At 36.6% G+C, this 25,247-nt stretch overlaps 8 protein-coding genes across 12 annotated transcripts; 7 read left to right on the top strand and 1 right to left on the bottom strand.

Annotated features, from left to right (window-relative positions):
- Nucleotides 1-772: 772 nt before the first annotated feature.
- On the bottom strand, nt 773-4,689 carry LOC104741130 (uncharacterized). The gene is made up of 15 exons (XM_010461914.3): nt 4,398-4,689; nt 3,758-3,877; nt 3,303-3,455; nt 3,074-3,172; nt 2,857-2,958; nt 2,614-2,757; nt 2,420-2,514; nt 2,193-2,322; nt 1,993-2,097; nt 1,811-1,917; nt 1,674-1,725; nt 1,496-1,585; nt 1,306-1,390; nt 1,152-1,216; nt 773-1,045 (listed from the first exon to the last, which is right to left on the bottom strand). The coding sequence occupies exons 1-15, from the start codon at nt 4,455-4,457 to the stop codon at nt 950-952; spliced, it is 1,503 nt and encodes a 500-aa protein (XP_010460216.1). The 5' UTR covers nt 4,458-4,689; the 3' UTR covers nt 773-949.
- A 1,689-nt stretch (nt 4,690-6,378) lies between these two features.
- LOC104741129 (serine/threonine-protein phosphatase PP2A-2 catalytic subunit) lies at nt 6,379-8,413 on the top strand. The gene is made up of 6 exons (XM_010461913.3): nt 6,379-6,933; nt 7,174-7,288; nt 7,436-7,544; nt 7,632-7,709; nt 7,804-7,995; nt 8,085-8,413. The coding sequence occupies exons 1-6, from the start codon at nt 6,681-6,683 to the stop codon at nt 8,256-8,258; spliced, it is 921 nt and encodes a 306-aa protein (XP_010460215.1). The 5' UTR covers nt 6,379-6,680; the 3' UTR covers nt 8,259-8,413.
- A 1,980-nt stretch (nt 8,414-10,393) lies between these two features.
- On the top strand, nt 10,394-13,589 carry LOC104741127 (hydroxyproline O-galactosyltransferase GALT4). The gene is made up of 8 exons (XM_010461912.3): nt 10,394-10,531; nt 10,806-11,680; nt 11,831-12,069; nt 12,157-12,447; nt 12,520-12,648; nt 12,738-12,911; nt 13,017-13,124; nt 13,218-13,589. The coding sequence occupies exons 2-8, from the start codon at nt 10,834-10,836 to the stop codon at nt 13,425-13,427; spliced, it is 1,998 nt and encodes a 665-aa protein (XP_010460214.1). The 5' UTR covers nt 10,394-10,531; nt 10,806-10,833; the 3' UTR covers nt 13,428-13,589.
- A 953-nt stretch (nt 13,590-14,542) lies between these two features.
- On the top strand, nt 14,543-15,794 carry LOC104741126 (glutathione S-transferase U13-like). The gene is made up of 2 exons (XM_010461910.3): nt 14,543-15,062; nt 15,281-15,794. Exons 1-2 carry the CDS (start codon nt 14,736-14,738, stop codon nt 15,635-15,637), a joined length of 684 nt encoding a protein of 227 aa, XP_010460212.2. The 5' UTR covers nt 14,543-14,735; the 3' UTR covers nt 15,638-15,794.
- A 175-nt stretch (nt 15,795-15,969) lies between these two features.
- LOC104741123 (uncharacterized) lies at nt 15,970-19,241 on the top strand. 2 transcript variants are annotated; one of them, XM_010461906.3, is made up of 14 exons: nt 15,970-16,312; nt 16,593-16,745; nt 16,839-16,937; nt 17,121-17,222; nt 17,312-17,455; nt 17,569-17,663; nt 17,770-17,899; nt 17,975-18,079; nt 18,182-18,288; nt 18,365-18,416; nt 18,489-18,578; nt 18,671-18,755; nt 18,848-18,912; nt 19,008-19,241. In XM_010461906.3, exons 1-14 carry the CDS (start codon nt 16,217-16,219, stop codon nt 19,089-19,091), a joined length of 1,407 nt encoding a protein of 468 aa, XP_010460208.1. In that variant the 5' UTR covers nt 15,970-16,216; the 3' UTR covers nt 19,092-19,241. The 2 variants fall into 2 exon arrangements, with proteins under 2 accessions (XP_010460208.1, XP_010460209.1); XM_010461907.3 differs by having other exon boundaries at nt 16,295-16,501.
- A 151-nt stretch (nt 19,242-19,392) lies between these two features.
- LOC104741124 (uncharacterized) lies at nt 19,393-24,450 on the top strand. 4 transcript variants are annotated; one of them, XR_015580250.1, is made up of 6 exons: nt 19,393-19,652; nt 19,747-20,401; nt 20,483-20,891; nt 20,998-22,581; nt 22,662-23,302; nt 23,751-24,450. XR_015580250.1 is itself a non-coding variant. In XM_010461908.3 (5 exons), exons 3-5 carry the CDS (start codon nt 20,877-20,879, stop codon nt 23,205-23,207), a joined length of 2,145 nt encoding a protein of 714 aa, XP_010460210.1. In that variant the 5' UTR covers nt 19,393-19,652; nt 19,747-20,401; nt 20,483-20,876; the 3' UTR covers nt 23,208-23,440. The 4 variants fall into 4 exon arrangements, 2 of the variants coding, with proteins under 2 accessions (XP_010460210.1, XP_087341099.1); XM_010461908.3 differs by lacking the exon at nt 23,751-24,450 and having other exon boundaries at nt 22,662-23,440; XR_015580249.1 differs by lacking the exons at nt 19,393-19,652; nt 19,747-20,401; nt 20,483-20,891.
- LOC147928050 (uncharacterized) lies at nt 19,615-20,842 on the top strand. The gene is made up of 3 exons (XM_087485997.1): nt 19,615-19,652; nt 19,747-20,401; nt 20,483-20,842. The coding sequence occupies exons 1-3, from the start codon at nt 19,615-19,617 to the stop codon at nt 20,840-20,842; spliced, it is 1,053 nt and encodes a 350-aa protein (XP_087342123.1).
- Nucleotides 23,819-24,319, top strand: LOC147928049 (toll/interleukin-1 receptor-like protein). Its single transcript, XM_087485996.1, has one exon. The coding sequence runs from the start codon at nt 23,819-23,821 to the stop codon at nt 24,317-24,319; it is 501 nt and encodes a 166-aa protein (XP_087342122.1).
- Nucleotides 24,451-25,247: the final 797 nt, after the last annotated feature.

The raw sequence follows: 25,247 nt of genomic DNA, 5'->3' as shown, positions 1-25,247 counted from the left end.
TGAGGGCTATGTATGACTCTATGAGAGAAACAGTCTTCATTTTATCCCTCCCACACCAAAATATATGGTTTGTTTTCTGGAACTCATGAATTTTCAATGTATTTTTTAGGTGATGCATATGTAACTACAAGTCTTTTAACACCATTTTGTTAGTATATTTTAAACTACAGAAAATTGTTAGTGTATATTTGATAAGATATATTGGTGAGAAAATTAATCATTAGTTGAGGATCAAGCTTAGCTTATTCATGGAAGTTTTACAACTTGTAGGTAGGTGATGCATGTAACACTACAAGTCCTAAAAAACTAGTTTTTTATATATGAAAGTACAAAAAAATAGACGTCATTTGCTTAATTTTGTAAGATATGTTGGAGAGAAAATCATGAATGATTAACCTTATCCATGGAAGCTCTTCAATATTTTTAGAATTTGTTACACAAAATTGAAAATTCTGTCGATTTAAAATTTAAAGATACACATTGTGATATATTTTCTAATAAAAAAGTAGAACTACTTGTATGTATAGTGTAAATTGTTATTGATAAATAAAATTGCTTATCACCATATAGGCTACGTTGGATTAATGTGTAGACATGGTTCCATGTTGCAACTGAACGACATTTCAAACTGATCTAGCCTTCGAGATCCATTAATTAATGTCTTCTGGTAGGTTTCTCATATTATTTTGCATTAAGTCTTTTATTTTTTCATATATAAATATTTTCAATGGTTTTTGTTTAATTTTCTTATATAAAGTCAATAGAATGTAAATTTACAAATTTTATTTTATTATTATTATTATTATTATTGGTTAAACCGCAAATTTACATAGAATACTGTCACAAGGTCAACTTTTACGTTGACCATAAAACTATCGAGACTTATTCAACAACGAAAGCGCAAAAGCATGATGTCTAAAACATAACAAGACCAATGCTGTTTTGGTGATCAAGCAAAGTTGAAATGTGACAATTCCAACGCCTTCGCTTTATCACCTGCACTTGCAGCTTCTTCTGCCTTGCCTTCCATGCCGTAACTCTTCTCCTGCCATAACAAAAAAAACAGTCCACGTTTCATAGACTGTAAGACACGTAGATAGATATATATCATGAATCAACAATTCTGGTCATATAAAGGACTTGAAGACTACCAGCAAACGCCACAAGAACGGAGCACCATCTCTCTGCTTTACCCTCTTCTCCAGTACTTCAACCGCTGTGAATCCAGTTGTTTAACATGCAGAGTTAGATGAGTAAACGAAAAAATGAAGCTGAAGAATAGTAGTGTTTTTTTTGGGAGTGTACCAATGGATGATTGACCGGTGAGTAACAACAATTTGTACCATATTTCATTGAAAACAGCAATCTGTAAACCAGATGCTCCAATCACCTATTTGATCATGAAAGAAGATGAGTTTTTGTTTTCAAGTGCTTTCTAATTGATGCAAGGTTATGCATCACATTATAGTCTTATTGATGCAGGAATATGCATTACCTTGTAGTTAGCAGCGTCAAAGTCTGGACCAAGCAGTTCTAGAGCTTCTTTGTAGTTACCTTTACCATATTCATAAACAGCTTCAGCAAGCTGATTTGAAACGATTCGATGTTAATATATAAACAAAAGAATGATATGAAGCTAGGATATATAACTCTAAAGATAAAAATGTACATACCACATTCGCTTTCTGCATCAGATGCTGTTTCTTCTCGCTCATATCAGATGTTCTGTTTAGACGAGTCTCATGATAAGTCAGACAAGAGACAAAAGTTTCATTCAAGAAAAAGCAACAAAAGAGAAAGTGGTACTGACCGGGACTTGAGGCCCTCGAGCAATACATGTGCTTGTGAAGTGTATCCAACTTTACTCAACGCCCAGATTGTCGTGATATCAAAAAGCCACTCTTGATACCACATTGCCTGAACATCGAACTTGCATAAGTCAACACAAATTAATGTATATGAAAGCAAGGCAATTAGGTGCATATTACTTACTTGATCAGTCAAACAGTTTGTTAGGATCTTCAGTCTGTCTAAAAACTCATCTAGTTTATCGCGTGTGTCCAAGCGTAACAACAAACCGAGAGCATCTTTATAAACCTGATATTTAGAAGTACAAGTATAAGACATCAGATTGCTAATGGAAGTTCAACTTTTCATTTTTAAAAGGAAAATAAAAATGATTAGGGAGTTACATCTGAAGCAACAGCATCGTCTTTCTCCAGCTCTTTACACATCTGATGATCATATATTTCTTGTACCTTACTTATGGGAGACCCTCCTTCCAAGTAACAAACAGCTACATGCCACCAATTATGCGAATACCTTCAGGTAAAGTGTTACAGAGATTTGGTTTTCTTTCATAGGCGATTCCAGAGATGATCTGAAGAGGTTTACGCTTTGTTTGAAGTTTCTGTTATACCTTAAGGAAGAGCAAGAATCCCATGAAGCAGAGCATCCTTCCATGAACTCTACTGCTTCCTTGAAACGACATTCAGTTTGAAGAACATGACACAACTGCACAAAAATACAAACAAAAGATTGCATATAATAAGAGGATAATTATATTACCAAGGAAAAACAAAAGATGGGAATGATAAGACATTCGAAACTCACGCAGTGATGAGCCCAAGAGTCGTTTTTGTTTATCTCATAGCCTTTCCTAGCAGCTTTCTCAGCTTCTGCCAACTGTCCAAGCTCCATTAAGGGAAATGCAAGCATACCGTAAACATAATCTTGTTCTCGATTCTCCGGTACAATCTGCCAAGTATGCAAAGTCAGTGAGTAAATTAAAGATATACCTAGTTTTTAAGTATTAATCATGTGACTTTTATCAACTTGATCAACATTTCGAAGTACCTTCTCAAACAGAGGCAAAGAGAGATCAGGTCGACCCATGTAAAAACACAAAATCTCTACTCTCTTCCAAGATAGCAAATCTTTAGGAAACTTTTCCAAGAGCTGCAAAACATAAAGAGCTAAGAGAGTTAGAAATAGGTGCTACTACAAAGGAAAGCTGGAAAGATATATTAAGCTGTCCATCCTAATATAAGAAGAGCAAGAAACATATCATAACCTTAGAGTGTAACTCCAAAGCCACATCGTCGTCCATATTCTCAGAGAAGAAGTAATCAATAGCCTTGAAAACTGCCTTCTCATATAGCGTGGCTTCCCACTAAAAACCAATGAATTTCACAGCTTAATGACACCAAACTCATCGAGTATGATAACAACGGAGCATCATTAGCTCACTTAGAAAGATTCATAGACACTAATAAAAGAGTAAATCAAGGTAGAGAGGTTACAAGATGGGATTCTGCAGCTCGAACATATGATTTGGCCCTAGCAAAGTCAGAAGAGATAAGGTAATGCGCAGCCAAAATGTTTCCTAAAACACAATCTTTATCATACAAAGGCGCTTCTAGAATCACTTCTCTCTCTCTTCCATAGCCAAGAGCCTTCATCAGACGAGGAACAATGTCACATGAAACATAAAAATCATAACTTTGAGCATAATGAGCCAGCAACAAAAAAAAAAAAAAAAAAAAAAACACAACTTGAAACCTAAAATTATCATCTTTAAGCAAAACAATTGTAAATGGAAAGCCTCGAATCGACACAGCAATCAATCCTCTTTGACAGATTCAAAAGGAGAAAATTTTACGAAAAACAAAAGAGCCCACAACATCGAATCGTCAAAAGAATTAATCCAACCCCATAGAAGTAGTTGTAACACAAAGACAACACTAATGTAACGGACCTGGTGAGAATAGGAGTTAATGGCAGCGATGCAATCATCTGAAGAGGTATTGACCTCATAACCCCAGTAAACAAATCTGCTTCCTTTTCCCCTTTCCTGAATTTGACTTTCGTCTTCTCTCTGTGTTACACAATAAAGAGAGATACGAAAACAGAGTTTGCGAGTGAGGCTAATCGATACAGAACAGAGTGATAATAATTTTGGTTTTGACTTGCAAGTTTTAATCAATTATTATTTAATTATTTCTAAAATAAACTTTAGTTTTTTTGTATATTAGTTTGGTTTAAATTTATATGTGGTTTTTAAATTATACAAATACTGAAATGAATCGGTTTATAATTATACTTTAAACCAAATTATATTAGCATGGTACCAAAGATTAATAGCAAAATGTAAAAGGTACTTTAGCCTAAACCAGAAGATTACAAGATGACAAAAAAAAAAAAAAAGGACTTAAGCTAACCGTGAAAATAAAGATAATCCCCATATACAAATTGCATTTTGTTCATATGCATGCATCTATTATATTTTCGTATAGCCGAAGGATTTAAAGAAATAAACGAGAAGGCAAATGAAATAGGCAAAAAACATGAGCATAATTACATAAGTATCTCGTAACCGAAGAAGAAAGATCACGTACCATGTATTTGAAAGACATGGACACGTCCTGAGTAACGCTAACACAACATGAAGCCTTCATTGATCAGTCGATCGGGAAGATAACCAAAATATGGATTTGACAGAAACTTTAGATGAGGATTTCGTTGAGTACCTTATTAACATAGAATGGGACAGAGAGGAAGGTGGTATATATATAGGGGTAATAGGTTCGTGGGATATTCGAAGGAAAATTCAACATTTCTTTAGAAATTTCCTAACTTTTTATTTTGATATAAGACTTGTTATATCACAAATAACGTAGGAATATATCTGGACTCACATGTGTTGGTCGTATCCTACATATACTTTTACAAATAAAATAAATAACAATTACTTGCAAAACAAAACCTTGACACTATCCAAAACTCTCCAAAGCAACCCCAACCCCATCCCCAGCACATCATATGAAAATGTTAACTGGAGTTCCAATCCCTTCAGAAACAGAGAATTGTTCAATTCATTTATTTTCTATAATCTTTTCAGTTTTTATTTTATTTTCTTTTTATAACATTAAATATTATCATATTACTCTTGTAACATTAACATAGTTGCTAAGTTTAATTTGGTTTCAGAAAATGAGTTGCAATAGTATTTTATCATTTTTTATTTAGTTTCTTGTTTTTCCCCCATCTTCCTTTCACACCACATCTTTTATAAGATAATTAAGGGTAAATAGACTTATTTATTCAAAGTTCACACTAGGAGAAGATTCATTTATCGAGGTGAACATCCGATCTATTTCCTTTAATTTATACTGTATGTAGCATTCGACAAAACAAGTTTGTCGCTGCCAACCTTTTTATTTTTTTGGTAATTTTTAAAAACTAACCTCTCTTTTTCTTTTGATGATAATTTTAAAAAGAAGTTTTTACTTTATCAACTAATTAATTACAAAGAAATTATTTTCTCTTCTTTTATACTCTATATACTTTTATTTTTTTAAAAGCGTGTTTGATACCAAATTTCTTGTAAGGCTTACGGATAGCAATGTAACGTCAGATATACAGTTAACCTAATATTGTGGCCAAAATAACAAAAGATCTTCAGGGTTTTAAAAGTCACGTCTCCTTATCTCTATTGAAGAAGTACATGCATGTTTGGCTATTATTATCCTCTTTGTACACCTTCAAACAAAATAAGAAGAAAAAATATAATATCTTTCTAATTAGCTTATCATGGGGTTGTCAGGTCTCCTCAAACCTCAATCTTATCTCACTCTACTGCCTGCTGCGTCGGATTTATGCGTTATTCTTTGTGTAGAAAAAAATGGATAAACGACAAAATAAAGACAATTTTATTGATTTCCAAATTTCTAAGTTTAGTCAATTCTTTATAAATCTCTAAGTTTAATCGTTCTAAGTTTCATTATTATCATAATACTTAAATTCGCAGCTAAGTTTGCTTCGGTTCCAGAAGATTTTAAATGGTAACTTGCTTCTTCAAGGGGACGTCACCGTGTGTAGACAACCTGATAGACGACCTTAATTCTAGTATAGGTATAGCCGAATCTCAAAGTGGTTATGCAGAAAAGTGTCTTATATATAACTATTGCTGACTGTTCATTTCGAAATCATATTATATTAGTAAAGAGATTAGGAATGAATCTACTTCTTTATATCTAATCTTTACTTAGGCTCCATTCCATAAGTGCAAACACGAACAAATGGCATGAAGATGAATTGGATAGTGATGAAGTTTTGTTTTAGTGAAAGTTTCTTGAACTTGAATTTTCTAGACTACTACTATAGACATTGTCTAATACATGAATCATATAGTTAGGGGAAAAAAGTAACCTGCTCCGTCCCAACTACATTATATGCTGCATAATCCAAAGCTCATGTACCTCACTTTGCATAGTCTTTAGAAGATTGAGAAGGCTTACTCTTATATTGGGCTGGATAGGCCCATTACATGGTCCTAAGTGCTGGCCGACTAAAATAAAGTGACAGCAATTTAATCGAGAGAGGATAGCCACGTGTCATTGTCTCAAACTCTCAATGGAGTTTGACCCGGCAACGCTGCCGGAAGCTCACACCTTTGCTGCTCTCAAAACACAAAAAAAAAAAAAAAAAAAGAAGTGATTTTGTCATCCATCCGTGGACCTCGTCCATGTGAAAGTTTCTTACTTTTTATTCAATCTCGAATTGGAGAAAACAAAAAGTGTGAAGCTTTCTTTGAGTAATGGTAGATAGATTGATAGGTTCGAATCCAGATACGAAAGGAAGGAGAGGAGAGGAGGGGAGAGCATCGTCGTTGTTAAAAGATGCCGGCGACCGGAGATGTAGATCGTCAGATCGATCAGTTAATGGAATGTAAGCAGCTGAATGAGGCGGAGGTGAAGACTTTGTGCGACCAAGCGAGAGCGATTCTTGTGGAGGAATATAATGTTCAACCGGTGAAATGTCCCGTCACTATCTGCGGTGATATCCATGGTCAATTTTACGATCTTATTGAGCTTTTTCGAATCGGTGGCTCTGCTCCTGATACTAATTATCTCTTCATGGGCGATTATGTAGGTTCGTTCTTTATTTCATTTTGTTTCTGATTTCAAACTTTCAAAAGTTTTCTTCTTTCTGCATTTTGGATGGAATGCTCACACATTCAATTACAACTTCAAAGTTTGATTCTTTCTGCGGAGTCTATATTGGTAGATTTGCATTTGAGAGCTTTGCTGTGTGTTTTCTTTAGAGGAAATGATGGTCTTAAGTATGGAATTGACATAGTTGTTGTTGTTGTTGTTATAAATGTGCACACAGATCGTGGGTACTATTCTGTGGAGACAGTAACGCTTTTGGTAGCTTTGAAAGTTCGGTATAGAGATAGGATTACAATCTTGAGAGGGAATCATGAAAGCCGTCAGATTACTCAAGTGTAAGTGTTTCTCCTTTTGCCATAATTTGAGTACAAGTTTAGTATGTTTCAAATTCATGCTAATCTAGTTGATATGATTGCATTGAATTTATGGGTTTTTTCTTCTGAAGCTAACTCAAGGAGTGCTTCTTTTGCTTACCCTTTTAGGTATGGGTTTTATGATGAATGTTTGAGGAAGTATGGTAATGCAAATGTCTGGAAGTCTTTTACAGACCTTTTTGATTACCTTCCTCTTACTGCTCTCGTTGAGAGTCAGGTATTATTAACCCATGAGTTTCACCTTATTCTTCCACCTCATTATATGGCTCTTTTGACTTGGCTGCAACACTTTTTCGTCCTGTAGATTTTCTGTTTACATGGTGGGCTTTCACCTTCTTTAGACACGCTTGATAACATCCGAGCATTAGACCGCATTCAGGAGGTAACTTCTAATTTCCTTGTTCACCAGACAAGCAACATATTACTTTAGTGACTCTGGAGTTAAGCGTTATCTTTCTGTTGTTGACAACTTTTAGGTTCCACACGAAGGTCCAATGTGTGACCTCTTATGGTCTGATCCAGATGATCGTTGCGGTTGGGGTATATCTCCTCGTGGAGCTGGATACACGTTTGGACAGGATATCGCCACTCAGTTTAACCACACCAACGGACTAACTCTTATATCCCGGGCTCACCAGCTTGTTATGGAAGGATACAATTGGTGTCAGGTAAAAGAACAAGCAAATACCAAAAATTCCTATAGCGTGGTGAACTCTTCTCTCTTATCAGTCTTGACATGTTGTTTTGATTACTTCAGGAAAAAAACGTTGTGACTGTGTTTAGTGCTCCTAACTATTGTTACCGATGTGGGAACATGGCTGCAATTCTAGAGATAGGAGAGAACATGGAGCAGAATTTTCTTCAGTTTGATCCGGCACCACGTCAAGTCGAACCAGAAACGACTCGCAAGACCCCTGATTATTTTTTGTAAATTTTTGTGAATACAATTCCACACCAGTTGTTTTGTTACTATTTTTGGTTCAGTATACTTTCAAGTCATCTGTGGTGGGTTCCATTTTTTTCTTTTGTTTGAGTGTTTGTCGGTTTAAGTTATGATTCAAAGAAGTATTCTCATCCTGAACACAAGATCCTGACCGTGTCAACCATATTTAACAAGATTTGTGCCGTGAGAGACAGAAGATCCTTTTCCTTGATCTGATCGTCTCTGCTCTCAATGCTTCTCTTCGTGACAACATTTTGCCTATTTTAACAAAAAAAAAAGAAGAACATTTTGCTTATAGGCTTATGATGGTTTTAAAGTCCTCATGATCCCTTTGTCGCAGCCTCTCAATGTATTGTATATCTCTCTGATGAAAATGATGGGAGTGCTAATCTGGTGAAGACGACAATGGCATTTACTTGTGAGTTCTTGGATGATCACATTCCGAGTCACAAAGTTACAAGTTGAATACTAATAATTATAAAAAAAAAAAATCATTATATTCAAAAACTTAGTTTAATATTCTTAAAAGGAAATTAACTGAACTAAACCGAAACAAAACTTAAACCAACAAGGAAAACAAGGAACGCTAAAACATGATTGGACATGTATAATTTGGCTCCATATGCTCCTCGAACATGTTGTAAGCACTCTGCCTGACTAGTTCACAATATGGGACCGGTTACACGGAATTGGTGCTACCTTCAAAATAGTGTAAATTATTTCTCTATTTCGTTTGGCAGTTCATTTGATAGTCCTTTTCTGGAAATGAAAAACTCTACGAGTTATCATTATAATCTGTCAAGAAAAAAATATATATATAGATATATATATATATATATAGTCAAGTTTTACATTTTGGTTGATTATTTTTATTTTAGCTCATATATAGTTTTACATTAAACATAGTCAACTTTTTAAAATTAGTTGATTATTTTTAGTTCATAGTTTTTACATTACCTAGCTTGTAAGTTTAATGTTCTCTTCTGACTTTGATCATATTCACTAATTTTATTGAAACTATTCATTTGAAGACAAATGAGCTGCCAAATTTTTTTAGTTTCAAATTCTAACATAGCCTAACTTTTTTTTTTTTTGGGTTTTGGTTTGGTCAACTGTTTCTTTATTGGTTTTGAAACTTCAAAGCCTAACTTTCATCTCAAAGTAAAACTAATCAACTTGTCTAAATGACTTAATTTCTGTTTCCCCTTAAAAGAATCTAAAAGATCATTAACTAAGGTGAATCTAACAATGATCTCTACTGTATGTGTGTTTAAAAAGATCGGACCCATAATGTTATAAGTTACGCTTCGTATTATATATTGAAAAATTGAACTCTAGGTAAAGCACCCCAAATATACCTTTTTAGCACATGCTACAGATCACAAATCATGGGTTATATCATTCTCACCAAAAATCTATTCTCCATAATTCCAGCAAACAAATTAAATTTTGAATATATCAAACATATGTAAGTAAACACACAAGTTCAATACTATTTCATAAATCCGAAAACGTATGTTTGCATATTTCTGTGGTATACTATTATATATGGTCCCATAAAAATGATTTTAAAATTTGAATTTGGGAAGAATGAGAGTAGTAGTAGTGAAAGCGAAACTAAACGACATGGACAACGACAAATAAATGAGAATTGTAATTGGGCAAACGAAAACTAACGTTCACACCGACACGACCATAAACGACGTTGTCACTTTGTCTATTTGCAAAACTGCATTTTATAAACAAAAAAAGATGGTTACGTTTAAAAAAAAAAAAAAAAAAAAAAACTATTGAGAATGTGTGGTGGGTATCCCATTCGAACGCACCTGGCTGTTATTATTCTAATCATTAAACAAATACATGAAATAAACTCATCAAGACTTTACTCTTTTTTTTTCGTGTGATATTTTCTTCACTTGGAATTTGAGCCAAAGAAATATATAACCGAAAGTTATAAATCAATAACGTTATTAGCGGTTATTTGCATTATAATTTGGAGTTTTTGTATATACAATGTGAACGCCCCAATGATCACCGTTTAAGTTTTTTGTGTGTGTGTTTTTACCGTTCATCATTAATCAAAGCTTTACCATTATATAAAGGACTTACTTTTAACTAACACACACAAAATAACACACAACATAACACTGAAAATATGTGCTACAAATTATATTAACCAATTCGATGAAAACGACGTAGTTTAAGCAATAACTGGCTTTCCATCTTCGTCGTACACGCCCGCCGGTTACCAAAAAAAACTTGTAATCTCTCTCTCTCTCTCTCTCTCTGTCTGTGTTGTTCTGTTCAAAGCTTTTTTTTTTTTTGTTTTACTTCCAAATTGTGCTTTAAAGTTGGGAAACCCAAAGTCAAGATTTTTTTTTCCGATAAAGTTTTAATTCTTTCGTTGAATTTTCTTTCTATAATTCTTTCTTTCTTCTTCTTAGTGAACAGTTTTTGTTATTAATGGCTTACCCAAATTTGTGAGCTCTCTCTTCTTCTTATTTCATTCTCCAAAATTTGTGGTGTGTTTTCTAGGGTTTTTTTGGTGATCTGTGTGGAAGCAATGAAGAAGTCTAAACTCGAGAACTCTGTTTCACAGTCAAGATTCGGGCTTGTTCAGTTCTTGTTAGCTCTTCTTCTCTTTTACTTCCTCTGCATGAGCTTTGAGATCCCATTCATGTTTAGAACAACCGGCTCCGTCTCCAGTTCTGATGACGATGGTTCCTCTGACTCGTTGCCTAGACATATGGTTCTCGGTGGTGGTGGTAGTAGCAAGGAAGCAAATTTGGTTCTTGGAGAAGAAGAAGACCCACATCGACTTTTCAAGGATCCGGGTCGGGCGGGTCGAGTCCCGGAGCGGAGAATGCGAGAGTTTAAGCCCGTCTCTGATATTTTCGTCAACGAGAGCTCTTTCGACAATGGCGGATTCAGCGACGAGTTCTCAATCTTTCACAAGACGGCCAAGAACGCGATTTCGATGGGGAAGGCAATGTGGGACGGACTCGATTCGGGTTTGATCAAACCCGAAGAAGCTCCGGTTATGACCCGGATTGAGATATGTCCCGATAACGTTACGGTTACCGGGTCTGAGTTTGTGAACCGGAGCCGGATCTTGGTTTTGCCCTGTGGGTTAACGCTGGGTTCTCACATTACCGTTGTGGCGACGCCGCATTGGGCACACGTTGAGAAGAGTGGAGATAAGAAGGCTATGGTGACTCAGTTTATGATGGAGCTGCAAGGTTTGAAGGCTGTTGACGGTGAAGATCCGCCTCGGATTCTTCATTTTAACCCGAGGATTAAAGGTGATTGGAGTGGGAAGCCTGTGATTGAGCACAACACTTGCTACCGTATGCAATGGGGCTCAAGTCTACGCTGTGATGGTCGTGAATCTAGTGATGAAGACGAATCTGGTAACTTATGTTTTCTTATGTCTGACTAAAGTTGACTTTAAAACTATTGTTTAGTGTTCAACTAGTTTATATTAAACGTTAGTTTTTTTTTTTTTTTTTTAATTTATAATCTTGATGAGAAAGATGAGAGCTTTGATTTTTTTGTGATAGTTGATGGAGAGGTGAAATGTGAGAAGTGGAAGAGGGATGATGGTGGTGATGATTCTGATGAATCGAAGAAGACATGGTGGTTGAATAGGTTGATGGGTCGGAGGAAGAAGATGATGGCACATGATTGGCCATACCCTTTTGATGAAGGGAAGCTTTTTGTTCTTACACTTCGAGCTGGAATGGAAGGTTATCACATTAGTGTTAATGGGAGACATATCACGTCTTTCCCTTATAGAACCGTGAGTATAACTGATTAACAACCGCTCGATAATTTGTTGATGGAATGGTTTAATATTGACTGGTATGATAATGTCTTTTTTTGTCAGGGGTTTGTTCTTGAGGATGCAACTGGATTAGCAGTCAAGGGGAATATTGATGTGCATTCTGTATATGCTGCGTCGTTACCCTCTACAAATCCGAGTTTTGCACCGCAGAAGCATCTGGAGATGCAAAGCATATTGAAAGCTCCTTCGTTACCTGAAAAGCCTGTGGAGTTGTTTATCGGAATTCTCTCTGCTGGTAACCATTTTGCTGAGAGAATGGCTGTGAGGAAGTCGTGGATGCAGCAAAAGCTAGTCAGATCATCCAAAGTTGTTGCTCGGTTCTTTGTGGCATTGGTAAGCACAACTCTTGAAATACAGTCATTGCTTTAACTCCATTTTTGTTTATTCTGTCAATTCACCTTGCAGCATGCAAGAAAGGAAGTCAATGTGGATCTAAAGAAAGAAGCAGAGTACTTTGGTGATATTGTCATAGTACCATACATGGATCATTATGACCTTGTTGTGCTCAAGACGGTTGCCATCTGCGAGTATGGGGTAATTTCTTTGTTTCTGCTTCTTTTTTTGGTGTGTTCTCCTTACCTTTTATTACTTTTCTAACTATTCATCTGGGAAATAAATTGTAGGTTAACACAGTGGCGGCAAAGTATGTTATGAAATGTGATGATGATACATTTGTGCGAGTGGATGCAGTGATCCAGGAAGCAGAAAAGGTTAAGGGAAGAGAGAGCCTTTATATTGGAAACATTAATTTCTACCATAAGCCTCTGCGTACTGGGAAATGGGCTGTGACATTCGAGGTATAGATTTTGTAGCAAACCCAAAAACTCAACTGAGCTAAACAGGTAACAGGAAACATATGGTGTTTTGAAATTATGTTGATTTTTTCTTAATTGTGTTACCAGGAATGGCCAGAAGAGTATTATCCTCCATACGCAAATGGTCCGGGTTACATCTTGTCATACGATATAGCTAAGTTTATCGTTGATGATTTTGAACAGAAGAAATTAAGGGTAAGTTATCCTTTACGCATATGCAAGATTTTGAGGTGACCCCATCCAAGAAACATCAAAAACTGGTCTTGTACTTCTTGGTTTTTTTTGCAGTTATTCAAGATGGAAGATGTGAGCATGGGAATGTGGGTGGAGAAGTTCAACAAGACTAGACCAGTGGCAGTGGTTCACAGCCTCAAGTTCTGCCAGTTTGGCTGCATAGAAGACTACTTCACTGCTCATTATCAGTCGCCTCGCCAGATGATTTGCATGTGGGATAAGCTGCAGCGACTCGGGAAGCCCCAATGCTGCAACATGAGATGACATAACATTGCTTTTTTGCCGGATTCTGGAATTTTTCGTTAGAAAGGAAATGAAGAAGCAGATGGGGAGATTATAGAGCTAACTGTTTAGATCTCTGTATATATAGAAACAATATATAATGTATCTATATATATATATAATATAATGAAGAGCTCTTGAAAATTTGACTGAAAAGTCAGATTGTTTTTGCAGTGTTTTCAAAATATATAATCCAACAGTACTGCAAGTAATCAGGGAAGAACGTAAATTCTCTTGTACTTTAAAGTACTCTGTGTTACGCTAATGAGACAAGCCAAGATGGTATGGTATCTTTAGAGTTTCCTTGATTAGCCTGGTTCTGAGGGAAAAGACAGTGGTCTGTAGTGTGCTATCAGCATATTAGTAAATTTTGGAAACTTGTGCTTATGAACCATATATAGAAGTTGTTAGTTGGTGATTGGAAATAAGCATATATGCCCCTCAGTAATATGCTGAATGCTAAATATTGTGTTGTTTAGTTGTTTATTGTTTAAACAATTCATACAACATTTAGTAATCACCTTACATATAAAACAATACATCACCTTGATCATATTTAATTGTTTATTGTTTCTCTTAGTAATTAAAATTATAAAGTACCTTTAGATCTTGTAGCATAACCCGCAAAATAATCTCCTATGGTGAAAATAAAGTTGAGGTTTCCTTAGTAGAGAGAGATGATATAGTAAAGAAACAAGTAAATTAGCAATGTGACAAAGCTGCTTCGGGCTGAGCCACTGAGGCAGAGTTTGAAGCCTTGTGAACAAGTTCAGGCCTATTTGATCAAGGTTTTGAATTTTAAATGAATATTAAGACTTAAGAGTGACTAAAGGTTGGGTCTGGATTTCTTTGACTGTGCGGCCGGCTGTGTTTACCTTTGGTCACTCAAAGCGGCAGTTTAAAGAGACCAAAAGGTAAAGCATAAACGGCTATGTTTTGGCTTATGCAACCTTAAGGCGGCAAAACCAATCTTGGATTTACTGAACAATTCTTGCTTAGCACCCTGTTCCGACCAGGGCCTAAGTATTTGCTGCAGAGGTCAATACTGAACTCTTGACTACGATAAAATACAAATATTAAAGCCATCGCTATTGGATAGTAACTTAGGTGCAGTAATAAAATAAAAAATCAGCGTTCTAGACGACACCGCGTCACTGCCTTTGACTCTCACAATGCCACTAGCTGACGAGAATTACGACCCTTAATTCCTCTTTTCTCCCTAACTCAACTCTCTATATAAACACACACTCACCTGAATAGGTTTCAGATAAATAACAACTAGGAGAAAACATGGCACATAACGATACAGTGAAGCTGATAGGTTCTTGGTCAAGCCCTTTTGCCCTTAGAGCACGAGTGGCTTTACACTTGAAATCTGTCAAGTACGAGTACTTAGACGAACCTGATGTTATTAAGTTAAAAAGTGAACTCCTTATCAAGTCTAACCCCATCCACAAGAAAGTCCCTGTCCTCATCCATGGTGACGTCTCCATCTGTGAATCCCTCAACATCGTTCAGTACGTCGATGAAGCTTGGTCATCTGATCCTTCCATTCTTCCGTCTCAACCTTACGATCGCGCATCTGCTCGGTTCTGGGCTCAGTACGTCGACGACAAGGTAAACGAGTTTACACTCATTTCCATGGTCATGGATCTATGTTACACATGCTCTGTTTTGCTTGTTAAAGTTTGAAACTTTGGTTCTTGAAGTCAAACTAAATGCTTAGATCTTGATATTCGAATATAGATCTGAGTGTGGAGATTAGAAACAGAGAAGATATCAGATGTTAAGTCAACAACTCAAGATTTTTATGTTTTATGTGTTGTATGAAACAGTGTTTCGAGTCTCTAAATGCGGCGGCGGGAGCAAAAGACGAGGAAGGGAGAATGGCGGCGGCGGGAAAGCTGATGGAGTGTTTGGGGATACTAGAAGAGACGTTTCAGAAGAGCAGCAAAGGGTTAGGGTTCTTCGGAGGAGAAAACATAGGCTACCTCGACATTGCATGTGGGACCCTTTTAGGTCCAATCTCCGTGATCGAGGTGTTTACCGGCGTCAAGTTTCTCCAAGAAGAGACAACACCCGGGTTGATGAAATGGGCAGAGAGGTTCAGGTCCCATGAAGCTGTTAAGCCGTACATGGCAAGTGTCGATGAGTACGTCGCGTTCGCAAAGCTGAAGTTCAACATTCAGTGATGTGTAATGCTTCCAAAGTAAATGTGTGTGTGGGGGGGAGGGAAGGGAATAAATAAATGAACGAGTGAATAAGATTTGTCTTCTTTGAAAGTTTCGTATGAAGTTCTCTGTGTATTTGCCTAATCATATATGCCACTTTGGATCTTTCTTTCTTCTATTCTACCGATGCAGATGCTCTCATGTGGTTAGTTGGCTTTTTTTTCTTTTTTCTTTTTTGGCTTAGTGCGTCATGAGACTATGATAATTATCTATTTAAGCATGTTTTTGTTTGTTCTTAGCTATGTATAAAAAACTTTGGCTTTAATTTGTTTATTTTACTAAATAACAAAATTGGACATTATCCAAAAGTAGAGAATATGCCAAAGTGAGACGTCACTCTTATAACAAAAGACACGAACTCGTGTTCACTTAAAATGATTAATGACAACTAATGACAACGACAAGGGAACTGCTGAAAAAGAAATCGCTGTCTATATTATCTGAAATCATCCTAAATCCAGAACAGAGACGGAAGTGTTCGTATATAGAAAAGCTGCGATTTTTGAGGTAGAAGACGAAGAAAGCTCTGTGACTCTTGAAATGGAGAAGAAAACACTTAGATGTGTTCGGTGGGGTTACGAAGTTAATACCTATTCTGATGATTGCATCCACGCAATTAACTCCTATTTTCAACAGGTTAAAATCTTTGATTATCGATTTGTTTACAGGGCTTAAGATACGAATTTGAGATTTTTTTTTTTCTCTGGTATCTAGGAAAAAGTATCAATTTTGATTCTTGTAGCGGATTTATGAATAGGGTTTGATCATTTTATGAGTCTTGACCCATTATGTAGCTCAATTTTGGGGGTTTCCAATTACTATCTTGTGGGTAGCTTCTGCTGTCTCTTAAAGTTTCCATCTTTGTAATTTATCTCAGTTCATTCTTGTTGTTGATCATGTTCTGTTGTTTATGAAGGTTCTTAGCTATGGGAGGAATAGGAAAGTGATTCTAGAAGCGCCAATCTACGATAAAGATTGTGTTTTGGGCAATATTTTAGCTGCTCATTACCTTTCCTCATCTGATCCTACCAGAGCTAATTCCTACGTTGAAGCTGCCACATCCAATCTCGTGAGTCTTATTATTTTCCACTGCCTTTGTAGTTCATATTCTACTTTGGTTTTTGGGGTAATATCTTGAAGTTTTAATACCTTTGTTTTTCAGGAACAATCTACACCTTATGAGAAAGCAGTTTTTGAGGCTGTTACTTATCTGATCTCTGCGGACAGGGATGATGACTTGGCTTTTGAAATGCACATCGAGGTTGGTTCTCAGATGTTATATCCTAGAGTCTAGTGTTATCTTTTTGAATTTGACACCAATACAACGATTCTGGTTTGGGATGTAAAAGTCCAGTGGCTGTGTGATTCCTATGAGACTTGTTGTAGTTAGATTGCTATGTCATTTATGAGTCACTTTTTTTCTAATCCAAATTGTTGGTTGCAGCTACTTAAAAGATTCCCAAAGGATTTGGCCTCTCTGAAGAGAGCACAGCTTTTATGTTTCTACATGGGTCAACCTGAACCCTTTTTGGGTCTTGTTCAGAAGGTAATCTAGTTCTAATTGAATTGATGTTCAGTAAATGATTCACCATCTATGGCTATTAATGTTGATTGTGTATCTGCTTGATATTGTAGGTTTTACCTGCGAATCAAGAAGAAAGTTACATACACGGTACGCTTGCGTTCCCATTGTTAGAACTTGGTCGAATGGAAGAAGCTGCTGCAGCTTCCAGAAAAGGCTATGAGATAAACAAAGAAGACGCCTGGGCACATCACTGTGTGAGTTTCTCTAACAATTTTGACATAACATAAAACACTTGCATCCTTTATTCTCAGTTTCCATTCAAAACTTATCACTCAGTAGTTCTTTACTGATAATATTTTTGTTATAGTTATGTCATGTTCTTCAACATGAATGTCGTTTTAAAGAAGCAGTGGAGTTCATGGAAGAACGCTCAGAGTCTTGGCCTCCTTGCTCATCTTTCTTGTATAGCATTTCTCACTTACTTGAAGGCCCTCTCATATTATCAAGCTCTTCTCTTATCATTTAGAATCCATAATAAATTTTATTTAAACATGGATCAAATTATTAGGTATACACACAATTGGTGGCATGTTGCTCTTTGTTACTTGGAAGGAGGGGCACCATTGAGTAAAGTAGAGGAGATTTATGATGATCACATCTGGAAAGAATTGGAGAAAGACGATGCCGTTCCTCCTGAAGTAATCCTCTTTTCGATTCAGAAAATTATGATTTTGCTTCCTTTATCTAGTATTCAAATGTCTGCAACTCTTTAGGTTTATCTCAATGCATTGGGCTTGTTGCTGCGTTTAGATGTAAGAGATGCTCTTGATGGTTTTGAAGACCGTCTCAAAGTTGTTGCAGTTCGTTTAACTGATCAGGTAAGCCATGCACTAGTGATACATCATCCCATGTCATTTGCAGTTCTAAGTTATCCAGTTCCATAGGTTTTTATTCCTCTACCACTTCCTTTAATATGTCAGGCAAACTGGTATTTGGAGTGGCACCTTGATATATTGATAGTTTGGGCATTAGCAAAGGTTGGAGAGACTTCAAGAGCTCATGAATTACTTGAGGGTCTGAAGTTCCGGTTAGTATGAATTTATTTTCTTCTACTATTTCCAACTGATACCGAATTTGTCATGCACCCTGTGTTCTTCTTGCAGATTATCAAAGATGAATAAGAAGAAACAACAAGTGATGCAGAAAGGGATTCAGGTTTGTTTGTTCCCCCTCTTTGAGCATCTTTTTCACTAAAACTACTCAATATCAGTTTTGTGTTCATATCAGCTCGGGGAAGCTGTGTATGAGTTCGCAAGGGGTAACTACAAAGAGGCTTTAGAACTACTCGGGTCAGAGTTTAACGTCCTTGGTTACAAGGTAAACTAAACCTCTGGCATCTAACTCATGAAATTTCTTGATCAAACACCTTTTGATGGTTCTTTTTAAAACTGTTTGATGATTAATAATAGATCGTCGGGGCATCAGATGAACAGATAGATGTTTTCAGTGAAATGTGGTGCCAGCTGCTGCTAAAGACAGGCCAATCCTCGACTGGTATGGCTTGTTTGTAGACTCAGTATAGTTGGATGTTCATCTTGTTTAGTATATATAACAGCAATAAAATCTATTGGCTCTGATGTATGCAGCGGAAGAAGTGATCAGAAAGAAGATAAAGGTCAGAGATGGTGTTCCCTTCATCTGGCGTTTGCTGGTATGATAATATATGCATTCAATTTTTTTTTTATCATATGTAAACAATGGGTTTTGGGTTTTGCAATGAAAAAGTAATGTCGTTTGTGGTGGCAGGAGAAGAGTTACACCATGGAAGGCAATGCAGAGGCTAGGCGTGCAGGAGACAGAGCTAAGAAACTGGAATCCTCTTATTTCTAAACTCTTCTTTAAAAACCAAAATAATGACTTAATACAATATTGTACATGTTTTTTAATAAATATAAAAAGAGTAAAATCTTTTTTTTTTTTTAACTCGTCTGTATATCTTTCTACATATTTTCTAAATTCCCATAACTGTCAAATTTTCCATATTTCTCCTTTACATGTATTAGTAACGCCTTTTTCACTAACCTAGCTTTTGCGTTTGTAGTACTCTATAACATTCGTCTCTGCTTCACAAATCAGAGAAGATACTTTGATAAAAAAATCTTGATGTCCGAAGAACCGGAGAAGAAGAAGATGGATATGGAGATGGAAAGGAAACTGAGGAACCAAGAGAAGGCTAAAGAAAAAGAGATGAAAAAAGCAGAAAGCTTTGGAAAAAGCAAAACTTAGCGAAGCTGTAAAGTCAGCAAAACCTAAAACAAAAATTGCAGAGAAGAAGATTGGCAAAGAAGATGAAGAAGAAGAGTTCTTAGATCCGGAAACTCCTATTGGCGAGAAGAAGAGGTTATCTTCACAGATGCCCAAAGAATACAATCCTTCTGCAGTGGAGAAATCGTAAGTTCTCTCTATAACCCTAATTATTCTCTTGATTTTATTTTGATTCACCAATTGTTAAAATCTCATCTCTGTTTGTTGTTTTTGTGTTCAGATGGTATGAATGGTGGGAGAAATCTGAGTTTTTCAAGGCTGATGCTACGAGTTCCAAACCACCGTTTGTGATTGTTCTTCCTCCTCCTAATGTTACAGGAGCATTGCATATAGGCCACGCACTAACATGTGCAATCGAGGATACACTGATTCGTTGGAAGAGAATGTCTGGCTTTAATGCTTTGTGGGTTCCCGGGTTTGACCATGCTGGTATTGCTACACAGGTTGTGGTGGAGAAACATCTCAGCCGTGAAACAGGAATGACCAGGCATGACTTTGGCCGTGAGGAATTGGAGAAGCTGAAAGATACCCAACCAGGTAATCTTCAGGATGTGTTGGCCCTGAGTTACGAATCTTTAGACGATGAAGAAAAGAAAGTATTCCTCGACATTGCGTGTCTCTTTCTCAGAATGACAATTTCAAAAGAAGAAGTTGTCGAGGTACTGAACGGATGTGGGTTTAACGCTGAGGCTGCTCTCAGTGTCCTCAGACAGAAATCTCTTGTTAAGATCTTTTCAGACGATACTCTTTGGATGCATGATCAGATTAGAGACATGGGTAGGCAAATGGACCTTACAGAAATTCCCGGTGATCCTAGAATGCGAAGTAGACTCTGGGATCGTTCTGAAATTATGACCTTATTGAACAATATGAAGGTATTTATATCTACAATTGTATATATCATTTTGTATTTGACTTCCATCCTCATGATCTTTTTTTCTTTAATGCGATAACAGGGAACATCATCCATCCAAGGAATCGTATTTGACTTCAGAAAGAAGTCTGCTTGGGACCCGACTGCAGAGGATATTTCGTTGTGGAATCTTCAGAGCAATCCGGGCATCAAATCTCTATATAGTTACCTGAAGAATAAATTTATATCATCTCAAGAAGAGGAAAAGCCAAAATGTTATGAAAGCACCATTCGGGTAGAGCCTTTCGTACCAATGAATAAGTTGAGACTTCTTCAGATTAATCATGTGAACCTGGAAGGAAATCTAAAACTCCTTCCATCTGAACTCAAGTGGATACAGTGGAAAGGTTGCCCATTAGAAAATCCCACCGGATTTTCTTGCTGGGCAACTTGCTGTTCTTGATCTTTCAGAGAGTAGAATAAGACGAATCCAGAGTATGCGTAGCAAAGGGGTAAGGCTTTTTTATTTCCTCACAGGCCTATACTAGGGCAAGTATATATATATACAGAGTTTAAGTTAGAGTCTCACTGCTAAAAATAGTTATTTCTGATTTTCAGGTTGATGAGAACTTGAAGGTTTTAAATTTGCGTGGCTGCCACAGCTTAGAAGCCGTTCCTGATTTGTCAAACCATAAAGCCTTAGAGAAGCTTGTTCTTGAGCGATGCAACCTCCTGGTGAAGGTTCCTAGATCAGTTGGTAATCTAAAAACATTACTTCAGCTAGACCTCAGAAACTGTTCAAATCTTTCTGAATTTCTTGTGGATGTTTCTGGGCTGAAGCGTCTTGAAAAACTTTTCCTCTCTGGCTGTTCAAATCTGAGTGTGTTACCAGAAAACATTGGTGCCATGCCATGTTTGAAAGAGCTCCTTCTTGATGGACCTGCAATAAAGAAGTTACCGGAATCCATTTACCGCCTCGAAAATCTTGAAAAGCTTAGTCTAAAGAGTTGCAGATCTATTAAAGAACTACCTTTGTGCATAGGAACATTGACATCGCTGGAAGATTTATATCTTGATGGTACTGCATTGCAAAATCTTCCGAATTCTATTGGATATCTAAAAAACCTCCAGAAGCTACATCTGATGCATTGTGCATCCCTTTCCAAGATACCTGACACTATTAATGAGCTCAAATTGTTGAAGGAATTATTTGTCAATGGATGCGCAGTGGAAGAGCTACCTCTAAACCCTGGTTCACTGCAATGTCTGACTGACTTCTCAGCAGGAGGTTGCAATCTTTTGAAACAGATTCCCAGTTCAATTGGTGGTTTAAATTCTCTTCTACAGATACAGTTGGACAGGACCCCGATTGAAACTCTACCAGAGGAGATTGGTGCCCTGCACTTTATTCGCAAACTTGAGTTGAGAAACTGTAAATCCCTGAAGTTTCTACCTGAATCAATCAGAGATATGGACACACTCCAGAGCTTATATCTTGAAGGCTCTAACATAGAGAAATTGCCGGAAGATTTTGGCAAGCTGGAAAACCTAGTTGTACTCCGAATGAACAACTGTAAAAAGCTTAAGAGGCTTCCTGAATCATTTGGAGACTTGAAATCACTTCACCATCTGTCTATGCAGGAAACTTCGGTGACAAAGTTGCCAGAAAGTTTTGGGAACCTTTCAAATCTAAGGGTATTAAAGATGTTGAAGAAACCTCTTTTTAGAAGTTTTGAAAGTGAAGAACCTCATTTTGTGGAAGTACCATATTCGTTCTCAAACCTCATGTTGTTTGAGGAAATGGATGCTCGTAGTTGTGGAATATCCGGTAAAATCCCAGATGTTGTTGAGAAGATGTCGTCTGTGAAAATACTGAATCTCGGGAATAATTATTTTCACAGCCTTCCATCTAGCCTCAAGGGGTTATTAAATCTCAAAAAGCTTTCATTGTATGACTGCCGAGAGCTCAAGTGTCTCCCTCCTCTTCCCTGGAAACTGGAGCAGCTAAGTCTGGCAAACTGCTTTTCGTTGGAAAGTATATCCGACTTTTCCAACCTTAAGGTATTGCATGAGCTCAATCTCACAAACTGTGAGAAAGTGATTGATATTCCAGGCCTAGAGCACTTGACGGGTCTGATAACATTATACATGAATGGATGTAACTCCACATTCTCCCTTGCAGTAAAGAAAAGACTCTCCAAGGTGATTCTACAAACTCTATAGAATCTCAATTAGGTGAATCCCAAAGGTCTGTTAAATAAAACTTGCTTATCTCATTGCAGGCTTCTTTGAAATTGCTGAGGAATCTGAGCTTGCCTGGAAACAGAATCCCGGACTGGTTCTCACAAGGCCCTCTCACGTTTTCAGCTCAACCAAATAGAGAGCTAAGAGGAGTAGTCCTTGCTGTTGTTGTGGCTCTTAAGCAGGAAACGGGAGATGACTACCAGCTGCCTGATGTGTTGGAGGTTCAAGCCCAAATTCTCAAACTTGGCCTAGCCTTATGCACCCACACATTGCACCTCTCTGGAGTTCCTAGAACAAGTAATGATCAACTCCACATCTGCCGTTACTCAGCTTTGCACCCATTGGTTATGACGATGAAAGACGGGTATACCATCCAAGTGATCAAAAGACAACCGCCAATCAAACAAGGCGTGGAGTTAAAGATGCATGGGATTCATCTGGTTTACGAAGGGGATGATGATTTTAAAGGCGAAGAACATTTATTAACCGAGTCACAGTTAACCGTCTCTCAGAAGCTTGCCAATTTTTTCAGATCTTTCGACGAAGGTGAAGCCAGCTCAGAAAGTGAATCTACTGTTACATGATCTGCTACCCACAAAGAAGTTATCAAACTGCTCACAGTCAATCTTATCGATACAAACCGTTGTTGCTCAGATATGATGATGTTTCCTTCAAACAAGTAAGCCACTAAATAGAAACACTAAAAACATTTCTTTATAGTTTTCCTACTATATTCCCTCAGAACCAGACATATTAAGGAAGCTATGATGAAAAAAGATGATAAAAATTCAAATGTTATAACCTTCATTATAGACTATTGTTTATTCTTTTCTTCACTGCATATATGATTTACATTTTTCTAATATATACAAGCTATGATGAAAAAAAATAATAAAAATTCCTTTGAAGGCTTCAATCTTCACAAAATCAATGCGTAGAAAATATATATAATAAAACTTGTTGTTGCCTGTGAATGTTGATCAGAATTGTTTTACACATGAAACTGCACGACGTTTTCGGTTTGGAGAAGAGTCATGTCGTTGTTTAGGATTATGACTGAAGAATTAAAACATAAAATTTGGTAAACACTAAAGTCTAAAACTAATAGTATAAAACTTGTAATACAGATTCACGTGAAGAGTTCCTGCATCCTATTGACTTTGAAAACTTGATTTCGAAGAAGAAAGATCGGGAGATGATGAAGACCGGCACCTCTGTTTTCAATCCGCGTTCGAGGATCAAGTGGGACACATTCCTCAGTTTCCAAAGAGACACGAGCCACAAATTCACGGATCGTCTCTATGAAGCGCTCGTCAAGGAACAGGTCCGGGTTTGGAACGATGATGTGGAAGGTGGGGATCATGATGAGCTACGTCCAAGTCTCGTGGAGGCTATAGAGGACTCGGTGGCTTTTGTCGTAGTCTTATCCCCTAACTACGGTAACTCTCACCTGCGCCTCGAAGAATTAGCTAGGCTCTGCGATCAGAAAGCAGTTCTGAAACGTCTGCTGTTGCCGATCTTTTATGAGGTCCAACCATGGGAAGTTCGGACACATGATGACGGTCCTTTCAAAAAAGTTTTTGAAGATCTTTCGAAAACATTTGGTGAGGAGAAGATACAACGATGGAAAAAAGCTATGACTTTAGTCGGAAATATCTCCGGATTGATTTACGGGTATGACTTCATCAATTCCTAATCTCCATTTTTTTTTTATGTTTGGTATACTTTGCGTCTTTGACATATATACATCTCATATAAAACTTTTAAGCGTTAATTCAGGTGGGTTTTTATTTTGTGCTTTTGATTAGTAAAGATGATTTGTTGATCTAGCAGTTCTCTTCTTGACTTCAAAGCGTGGATCTTTTGGTTTTCAGATCTTTATGTTTCTTAAGATCATCATCATTAACTATATTGGAGAAGATCAAAACTTGTTCTCTTATAGTCTTTTTAACACCTAACGCAAAAAAAATTTGATTGGCTAGGCAGAACTGTATGGCGTACGGCTGACAAAATCATATATATAAAAATAAGGTTTCGGTCTCTCTTTATCGGTTGATTTTCCTTTAATATTTTCTAATTTTTTATTTGATTTCTAATTATTTAATTACTTTAAATAATATTTAAGACCTAATTAACACAATGGATTTAATTCACATATTAAAATAAAACTATAACTGAAAATAAAATAAATTATGCATTAATCATATACAACCATTCAATTTTATTCAAAAACATTAAATTATTATTGTAACTCCATAATTCTAAATGTAACTTCCATCAATTCTTATCATATAAATAAGCATTCTCCCATTCTCACATATTGGCATTCTTTTACTTTCTCATTTTCACATTCTCTCATTCTCTTCCACTTCTCACATTCTCTTCCATAATACCTCAAATCATTTTTCATTTTTTTTTGTTTTCAATTTCTTATTTTTGCTGTATAGGTTACAAAAAAACAAATAAAAAATATCATTGTAATTTTTAATGCTAAATTTTAATTTTAGAGACTACATGATATGTATTATATATTGTTCTTATTTTTAAAGATTCATCTCCATTATCTATTTGGATTATCATCTTATATGTAATCATTCTCTTCTCCTCTCTCACCAATATCAAAT

Source organism: Camelina sativa, chromosome 14 (assembly GCF_030686135.1).
Source record: "Camelina sativa cultivar CO46 ecotype springtype chromosome 14, ASM3068613v1".
Taxonomy (NCBI): domain Eukaryota; kingdom Viridiplantae; phylum Streptophyta; class Magnoliopsida; order Brassicales; family Brassicaceae; genus Camelina; species Camelina sativa.
Note: the sequence above shows the minus strand (reverse complement) of the source record. Positions and strands in the feature narration are given on the sequence as shown.